This window comes from Nicotiana attenuata, chromosome 7 (assembly GCF_001879085.1).
Source record: "Nicotiana attenuata strain UT chromosome 7, NIATTr2, whole genome shotgun sequence".
NCBI lineage: Eukaryota > Viridiplantae > Streptophyta > Magnoliopsida > Solanales > Solanaceae > Nicotiana > Nicotiana attenuata.
In genome coordinates this window covers 91,997,516-92,007,984 of record NC_031995.1, presented here as the reverse complement: position 1 = coordinate 92,007,984, position 10,469 = coordinate 91,997,516, and the positions used below count along the sequence as shown (strand labels likewise).

Sequence of the window (10,469 nt, the reverse complement as noted above, 5' to 3'; positions counted from 1 at the left end):
TGTTCTAGAGCTGTATTATGACTTACCGGGTTAGTTGGTTCAGGTCCGGAGTGATTTCAGAATGAATTGAGACACTTAGTCACTTGTTTTAAAGCTTAAGTTGGAAAAGTTGACCGGATGTTGACTTATATACAAACGACCTCGAATTTGAATTTTGATGGTTCTGTTAGCTCCTTTAGGTAATATTGGACTTAGGAGTGCGTCCAGATTGTGATTTGGAGGTCCGCCGTAGGATTAGACTTGAAATGCCGAAAGTTGGAATTTTAGAAAGTTTGACCGGGAGTGGAATTTTTGATATCGGGGTCGGACTAGATTTTCGTAAGTTGGAGTAGGTTTGTGGTGTCGCTTATGACTTGTATGCAAAATTTAAGGTCAATCGGACATGATTTGATAGGCTTTGACGTCGTTGTAGAATTTGGAAATTTCGAAGTTCATTAGGCTTGAATTCGTGTGTAATGTGTTTTTGATGTTGTTTCAGGTGATTTGAGGATTCGCTAAGTTCGTATCGGGATTTAGGACTTTGGTTGAGGCCCCGGGGGCCTCGGGGTTATTTTGGGTGGTTAACAGACTTGATTTTTGAGTTGGTGAAGCAGCTAAATTGTTGTTGCTACTGGTGTAATCGCACCTGTGGAGTGGGCACCGCAGGTGCGAGCCCGCAAAAGTGTGGCATGAATCACAGAAGTGACAAAGGAAGAGTTGGGCAGAGCTCGCAGGTGCGAAGACTTTCCCGTACTTACTATGGTCGCAGAAGCGGGCAGTGAGGCGTAGAAGCGAGTTTGGTCCGCAGGTGCGATGGACTTCCCGCACCTGCGTTGTGCGTAGATGCGGTCCAGTGATCGCAGAAGCAGAGACAACTGGATAAGTGACTTCTGCAGAAGCAGAAATTTTACCGCACAAGCGGATAGATGGTCGCAGGTGCGAAAAGCCTGGGCAGAATGTTTAAAACACAAGGATTCTCGATTTTAGTCTTATTTCAACATTTTGGATAGGCGATTTTGGAGAGGATTTTCGAGGGAATTATTGAGGTAAGCATCTTGTACTCGTTTCTGATCATAAATCTTGTTTCCCCATTGTTTTTCCAACCTAGATTGTGTGGTGTTGAGGTGAGATTTGGGGGTTTGATGCTGGGGATTTGGAAAGTGAGTTTTGGGGATTTGAATGGCCATTTGATGTCGGATTATGATAAATTTTGTATAGTTATACTCGTGAGTGAATGCAATTTCGGGTTTTCTGACTTTTGTTAGATTTCGAGATGTGGGTTCGGGGGCCGGGTTTGAGCCGATTTCGGATTTTTGGCTATGATTAGTACTTTTCTTGTGGAATTGATCCCTTTAGCCTATATTGATTGTGTTATACTACTTGTGGCTAGATTCGGGACGTTTGGAAACCAATTTGAGAGGCAAAGACATTTCGAAGTAGAGATTTGCTCGGTTTGAGTTAAGTAACGCTTTCAAACTTGGTTCTGAGGGTTCGAAACCCCGAATTATGTACTATGTGATTGGTATTGAGGTGACGCACATGCCAAGTGACGGGCGTGCGAGCGTGCACCGTGAGAATTATGACCTGGTTGATTCCATGGCACTGTATAGTGACTCTATCTTGTTGATATCCGTATTTTCATCATGTGATAAAGTAATTGAGCTGCCAATCATGCTAGATATCATGTTTAGGCTTTATGACGGTACTGTTGGGACCCCTAGTGGTCGTTTCTTGCTGTCATCTCACTAGTTTCCTTGATATTATATACTCAGTAATGTTCATGCATTTCATATCATATCTCAGTCTCAGTTGTTATTTATTGATACATCATATCATTGTTTCGGGCTAGTTTTCATGATATTGTGAGCCCGTGAGTGAGACTGGAGAAATTAATGACAGAGTGTGGCCGAGAGCCTGATTATGAGTGACAGTTATGGGATCGGGTTGCATGCTATAGCAGTTATAGTAATTTGTGATAGCGCTTGGCCTGTAGGAGCCCCTCCGGAGTCTGTAAACACCCTAGTGAGCGCGTTTGATATTATTGAGGGAAGGATCTTCCCTAGACATGGATCGTGTTTGAAGTACTTGATACTTGGAGATGGATCTTCTCCATAGAGCTGAATTAGCCTTCCTCGGTACTGGGTGACTGATGGTCAGTGATGTATATATTCCGGGATGGACCTTCCGTGGGCCGTATGGGCCATATACAGTGCCGAGTGGTTGAGCATTTCAGAGTGTGAGCACATGATGCTGATAGCATGGTGCATCACATATCGCATGTGAATTGGCATGTGGAGATAGCAGAGATTATAGTATTTACATTGTTCGTATCTGCTCTACTTCACTGTTTTGAACTGCCTATTTAATTTGAAAGCATGCCTACGTTTCTGCACAGTTATTTCTATCTTATCTGTACTGGTTGAGTTCGTCATTACCTTTCAGTCTAAAGTTTGGGCTTGTTACTTACTGAGTTGGATGTGCTCACGTTACTCCCTGCACCTCGTGTGCAGATCCAGGCGTTTCTTGTCACGGCGGCGGTTGCTCATTGAGGCTTCAGAGTTCAAAGACTATCAAGGCAGCTGCACGACGTTTGCAGGCCTTGACTCCCCTTCTTCATCATTAATTGTATTTTCAGTTTACTTCTCTAGACACTGTATTGGACTGTAATCTGATTTAGACGCTTATGTGCTTAGTGATACCCCGGTTTTGGGTTGGATTATATCGTATTTTGGGATTTATTCTGTTTTCAAATAGGTTTCTTTAATGTTAACTACTTCCGTCTTTATTTTTAAAGTTATTCTTATTGTGATAAGTTGGTAAGTAGAGGTTGGCCTAGTTCCACAATAGGCGCCATTACAACGGTTGATTTTGGATCGTGACAATGTAAACAATGAAAGGTATAACAAAACTTCAATTAAGACTAAGCAATTACGGAAGAAATCACAATAACTTCAATTAAGGTTAAGTAATTACGGAAGAAATAATAATAACTTCAAATAAGGTTAAGCAACTACGGGAAAGACAACAAGGCAATAAAGAAGCAACAACTTCAATTAAGGCACATAAGAGTTTAATTGGCAAAAAGGGTAGAACATGAATCAATCAATTCCAAATAAGACATATAAAGGTGAATTTAGTAAATGGAGGATATACCATGCTAAAACAGCTTCACATCTAATGAACATAAAGCCTAAGAGCCCTAAACGGTCAAATTTCCACAAATAAGCCCAAGTACGTACTCGTCACCTCACGTACATGGCCTTCACATGACACAATTAGCACAAATGACTTAAATCCTAAGGAGTAGTTCCTCCAAACAAAGTTAGGCAAGATACTTACCTCAAATAAGCTAGACCGATACTCTAAAATGACCTTCTCGAGTGAAACAAACTCTGGACAGTTCAAATCTAGCCAAAATAAATTCAAATCATATATAAAACTTATAGGTAACAATTTCGGATAATAATGCTTTGGTCTTTAATTAAAATTAAAAAGTCAACCACGGGTCCGCACCTCAAAACCCGATAAAATTTATAAAATCCGAGCACTCATTCCGATACAAGTCCAACCATACCAAAATTACAAAATTCCGATATCGAATCGTCCTACAAATCCTCATTTTATATTTTTGAAAGATTTTACAAAATTTCCCAGTTCTTCCATTCAATTCACTAATTTAATGATCAAATAAAGATAAAATCATAAAATAAAATAAAATTCGGGTAAAGATCACTTACCCCAAACAACCACGTGAAGAACCCCTCAAAAATTACCTAAATCCGAAGTCTACAACTCAAAATATGATAAAAATGGTGAAACTCCCGTTTTTAGAAACCTCTCCAGGCAAGTCGCATTTGACACCTGTGATTTGTAAATTATATTTGACACCTGAGACTTATAGATCGCATTTCACACCTACAATTTGTCTTTGTTCCCTTAAACCCCAGAAAAACATCAATCTTTTCCGATACGAAAATGGGCATAACTCTCTCATCGATCTTGAAAGCGACGATTCTTGTTGCTATGGTTCTGTAATTACGATACGGCTCTGATAGTTCAATCGAATCACAAATTAAAGGTCGTTTGAACAATTTTTTAACCTTTATGCCAAAAAATCGATGCTGAAACATCAAATAAAAGCGCGGCACAATCCAAACCCTTCCGAAACTCACCCGAGCCCCATAAGACCCCAAACAAGTATACGAACAAGTCGCAAAATATGATAAGAACTTGATCGCATCCTTGAATTGCCTCTAACAATACTAAAATCATGAATTGTGCATCGATTCAATTCTAAGAAACTTATGAACTTCCGAATTCCAAAACTAATGTCGATTCACACCAAACCAACTCTGATTGACATCAAATTTGCACACAAGTCATAAATGACAGTACGAACCTATTCCAATTTTCTAAATCGGGATCTGACCCCGACATCAATAAAGTTCACTCCCGGTCAAACTTTCCAAAATCTTCCAATTTCCAACGTTCGCCAATTCATGCCAAAACGACCTACAGACCTCCAAATTAATATCCGGACACGCTCATAAGACCAAAATCACTATACGGAGCTATTGGAACCATCAAAATGCTATTTCGGAGTCGTCTACATAAAAGTCAAACTCCGGTCAACTCTTACCGCTTAAGCTTCTAAATCAAGAATCATTTTTCCAAATCAATCCTGAATCATCCGAAATTCAAACTCAACCATGCGCGCACGTCATATCACATAATATGAAACTGCTCGAGACCTTAAACCACCAAACGGAATGGTAATTCTCAAAACGGCCAGTCGGGTCATTATAGAAAATGAGAATGTTGCCAGAAAAGATAAGATTAGGAATGAAGTTGTTAGGGATAAGGTGAGTGTGGCTCTTATGGAAGGCAAGTTGCGAGAATCAAGGCTGAGATGGTTTGAGCATGTACGAGAAGAGCCACCAATGCACTGGTTAGGAGGTGTGAGAGGTTGACCATGGCGGGCCAGAGGAGAGCTAGAGGGAGGTCTAAGAAGTACTAATGAGAGGTGATTAGGCAAGACATGACACTACTTCAGCTTACCGAGCACATGGCCCTCGATAGGAAGGTGTCAAGATCGAAAATTAGGGTTGTGGGTTGACAGGTAGTCGAGAATTTCTCCTAGTCTCACTCGCAGTATTAGTACTAGTCTTATATCTTACTATTTTCAGTTCCTTATTATTAAACGAGGTGTCATTCTTACCGACAATATGGGTATTATTATTGAATTTTCGTATTCCTAGATATTTGATACTACATAATGTGTCACTTGCTTCCATTGTCATATTACTTTGTTGATGATATTATTTTTTATCGCTCCCTTTTCTGTTCTTGAGTTGAGGGTCTACCGAAAAAGTCTCTGTACCTTAATAAGGTAGGGGTAAGGTATGCGTATACACTACCCTTCCAGACCCCACTTGTGAGATTTCACTGAGGATTTTTATTATTGTTGTAATTGTTGTTGTTGTTGTTGTTGTTGTTGTTGTTGTTATTTCTGCTATTAAGATGATTCTAGCTGATTGGGTGTTAACGCAACCTTATTCCATGAATAAGAGAATCTGTAGCGATTATAATAACACAACAACAACAACAACAACAAATCAACAACAATAATAACAAGAGTAATATGCACCTTTCGAAGCTAGAGAAAAGAGTTACTTTCTTTGTCTCAAATTATTTATCGTGTTTCTCTTTCATACATCTCTTAAAAAATATTAATTAGAATGGTTTTGGACTATCTTACCCTTATTTATGTCCTAAGATATTATCTCTCTTCATTGAGTATTACTTTATTTATGTAATATCTCCATCTTCAAGAACAATTATTACTAAGGGTAAAAAAATTGTCTTAAACTTTTAGAATGACAAATAATTTGAGACAAGTATTATTAAAATTACGACAAATAGTTTGAGACGGAGGAAGTAAGGATTATTATTTTTTTCTACCAAGAAATCACGGGCTAATTACCAGCATAACCTAATGAATGAACAAATAAATAAATAAATAATACCCATTTCTCAGTGATGCCACATTCGATGAGCCGAGGTTCACTTTGAAATAAAAATAGGTTTTCCATCAATTAATGTCCCCAAGGAAAAATTGCAAATTTGAGTGTCAATTATGTCGGGTGTGAATAAAGCACCACACAGAAAGTACAAAGAAAAAAAAATATGTATAAGATTTCTCAATACTCTTAATAGTGTAAGGTATTTTGAAGAAATTGTTAACTGATGATTTTATAGTGACAAAAAATTTATTAGTAACTTTTCTATAAAAAGTAAGACTTTTTTTGGTTATAAATTTTGCATTGCCTAGGAGTTGTATTTCATAAAGGTGGTTATACGAGGGGGAGCAAACCTTACCTCCAAAATACAACACAAGATTGATATAAATCAATCTTGAAAAATATTGCAGGCTTGATATGACCTGCTCTCGCGGGCTTGAGTTAAATTTTTCACTTGCGATATTTTTTCTAATTTTATTTCTTGTTATTTGCAGAGCCAGAAGTGAGAATGATAATGTAATAAAACCGAAATATAGAAATTATATTTTATCACAATCCCTTGCATTCTTTCCGTGCCTTTTTTTAAAAAATAAATTGATAGGAAAGATAAAATACAAGGTCATATATCTCTCTATCTCAAAACTTTTTAAATCGAACTAGCTATTCCAATCATGTTTCTTCTCATAATTAGGTGGGGGATTTCTTCGGGCACCAAAGTAGAAGCCATCTGCTTGCACCTTCCAGTAGCATTCGAGAGTGTCAGGATCAATTACTCCACATTGTCCAGCTATTTTGCTATTGAATACATCAAATGGTATATTTTTACCATTCCACCAGAAATGACAAAAGTAAAGAGTACCTCCGAAAAGTTTCTCATTAAAGCTAAAACTGAACTCCTCGTTTGGATAGAGAACTTTGTATCCTAGATCGTCGTCTTTAGATTGACAATGAAGAATCAATTTAGAATTAGGAGGGAGGGCATCGATAATGTGAACTTGAAATCTTGGAGTAACAAAAGTACGACTTCTCACAAGAGCGAGGTTTAGTAGAAACATGAATGAGAAAAAAAGAAATTTGGTCTTGAAATTAATCATATTTTGATCCTTTGAAATCGTTCTTTTTGTTCAGTATTGCTTTGTTTGAGACTCTAATGGTTCATGTGCTACATATATATATGCATGAAAAGAAACTATTAGCGCTTACTTACTTTTATTTGGTTCATGTAGATAAGTCAAAGTATACTTTTACATGCTTTAGAAGACCAGTGGATGGACTTTCATTATTATAGTAATGGAATATGACAGAATATTCTTTTTATTGTGCCCTTCAAATTTGCCTTTTTAAATATTTTCTGAAAAGTAGAAAGAAAAATTAACCTTCTCTCGTTGTCGTATTTTTTTTTTTTTTTTTTTTTGGTTGGAGCCTTCTTTCACTTATATCATCCATTAGTAAAGAGGAGATTACTGGTGTAATAATCTACTAATCTGGATAGGAGCATTTATATTTTTTATGTTTTTTTTTTTAAAATTTGAACCATTTCTAGGTTTGTGCGTTTTATTTTTGCACAAAAGCGATGTTAATCTTGTGTGTATCATTCCAATTTTATCGGAATTTCCCGAAGGAAGGAGTAACTTATTTAGGCACGGTATTTTAACGTGACAACCTTGATTCAGTGTCACTAATTGTTGCTGAGGAGAATGAAAATTACACAAGAATCCAATCTTTTTAATTCTCTAAATCTTGGTAAAAAAAATATCATTTCCAACTTGCTGATATCTAGGTTACATGAAAACTTCTTTATCAAAAAAACATTACTCCCCTTCTTTCCGTTTAAGGTGACATAATTTATAATTGGAGACTTAATATTTTTTAAATACTATTTAATTATTTTAATTTGTTAGTAATAATTTTTTCTGAAAGTACCTTATACGAGTTTCTAAATACATAATTTTTATGTCAATATATTTAAAGATTATATATCCGAATTCATATCTTAACGGAGTGAATGGTATGCACCGAGCTATTTTTGCGCAAATTTCTAAACAAGGACAAAAGTTAAACAATGGCCCGGAACATTCTTATTGGGGAATCTTACATAAATACCCCAATTAAGTCCATGCTTACCAACCTCTAGTCATTAATCGTAAACTTATCAAAATTAGCTAAACATATATAAAAATTAAAAACCCAAATAACTAAAGGTTCCTTCTCTCCGATGATTACACTCAAAGATCTCCTTCCATATTTTTAAGTGTGATTAACAACGTTAAATGGAAGACAAGAATGGAAATTTTATGGATGAGGTAGTGTCACAACCCAAAATCAACTAGTCGTGATAGCTCCTAACCCCAACCCGCTAGGTAAGCCAACTAATAACTATCTAATTTCAATGTTGCTAATAGGTCAATTAAACAAAATAAATTATCTGGATCTATTACATTTCCCAAGGACTGGCAGTACAAATTATGAGCTTCTAAGAATAGAATTTACAAAGCTGATATGAAGAAAATACATCTTCTATTTGAAAAGTACATAAACAGAGTTTTATAATTCTAAGGCTACCATGAACAAGAGGCAGCTACAACAGGGACGCAGGTATGCCTTCAAATCCATCAACCATCGAGCGTAGCAACATCGGCATTCGGGATCTGCACGCAATGTGCACGAAGTGCAGTATGAGTACAACCGACCCCATGTATTCAAAAAGTAACAAACCTAACCTCAGGTTGAAAGCAGTGACGAGCTGGAACATAGATCGGGTCCAACACAAATAACCAACAACAGTTCATACAACGTAGAGCATATAAACAAGGAAATAATCTCAGAGATAAAAATGTTCAGTTTTTGCATAATTTTCCGAAAACAGTTCCGCTTTTCAAGAATATCAGTGAAAACCCAAATCCTTTATCGAAATCATCGAAAAATTATGAGATAGTTTGAATGCTGTAGTTTTCCTGAAAAATCCTTTCCATAATAAATTAAAAAAATATATTTCATTTCCTTCCAAATATCAAGTGTGAAATACCACTCTATGCCCACATATCAATGTGTATAAAAAGTCACGAATGATGTGGTACCGTACAGCATGAGGAAAATGCGTCCCTATACATGTATGTCATATATGCTTGCCAATGCCATGTATCTAATAGATGAATCATGTACTGACACTTTCAGATTACTCAACCTCACTGTATCACACTTTCCACTCATCATACTCAACCACTCGGTACTGTATATGGCCCATACGGCCCAGGAAAATCCATCTCGGAACATATACAACACTGACTATAAGTCACACAGTACCGAGGAAAAGGGGCAATCTAACCCTGTGGAGAAATCTATCTCCAGGTAGAAAGTACTTCGGAGAAATCCATGTATGGGAAACCTATCCCTCAATAATATATAAATTTTCAACCACTCGGTACTGTATATGGCCAGGTGGCCCGGGGAAATCCATCCCGGAACATATACAACACAGACTAGAAGTCACCCAGTACCGAGGAAAAAGGGCAATCCAACCCTGTGGAGAAATCCATCTCCAGATATCAAATAGTTCGGACAAATCCATGTCTAGGGAAATCCATCCCCCAATAATATCATCCTCGCTCACTGGGGGTGTGTAGACTCCGGAGGGGCTCCTTCAGCTCAAGCGCTATAACAAGCTAACCATGGAGTAAATCAATAAAACATGATGCGGCGTGCAGCCCGATCCCATAACTGTCACTCATAATCAGGCTCTCGGCCTCACACAGCCATCAATCTCTCCAGCGCGGGCTCACAATTCATGAAAACTGACTCGAAATAATGATATGATGTATCAATAAGCAACAACTAAGACTGGAATATGATATGAATGCATGAATGTGACTGAGTACGAAATATTAGTGAAATCAATGAGATGACAGCAAGAAATGACCGCTAGGGGTCCCAACAATATAAGCATAAAGCCTAAGCATGATATCTAGCATGATGTACAGGTCAATTACTTTATCACATGGTGAAAAACACAAATATCAACAAAGTGAGCCACTAAACAGTGCCCTGGAAACAACAGAGTCACAACTCACAGGGTGCACGCCTACATGCCCGTCACCTAGCATGTGCGTCACCTCACCACCATTCACATAAAATATAATTTGAGGCTTCATACCCTCAACACCAAGTTTAGAAGAGTTACTTATCTTAAGCAAGCCAATTCCGACACTAAGCAAGCCAAGCGATGCTCCAAGAATGCGATCACGCGCGTAGTGACCTCCGAACGGCTCAAAACTAGCCAAAAGCAACTCAAATACATCAGATAACACCCAAGGAAGAAATTACAATTGATAAAGATCGAATTCTACATCAAATCCCAAATCCGGCAAAAAATCACACCCGGGCCCACCCTTCGAAACTCGACAAAACTCACAAAATCCGACAACCCATTCAATTACGAATTCAACCATATTAGTTTCACTCAAATCTGACTCC

At 37.6% G+C, this 10,469-nt stretch overlaps 1 protein-coding gene across 1 annotated transcript; it reads right to left on the bottom strand.

Moving 5' to 3' along the window:
- Positions 2,132–7,093, bottom strand: LOC109230262 (the record flags this gene model as incomplete). Its single annotated transcript, XM_019395780.1, has 2 exons — positions 6,657–7,093; positions 2,132–2,186 (listed from the first exon to the last, which is right to left on the bottom strand). Coding segments are annotated over exons 1-2 (492 nt in total), but the record flags the coding sequence as incomplete, so codon positions are not given.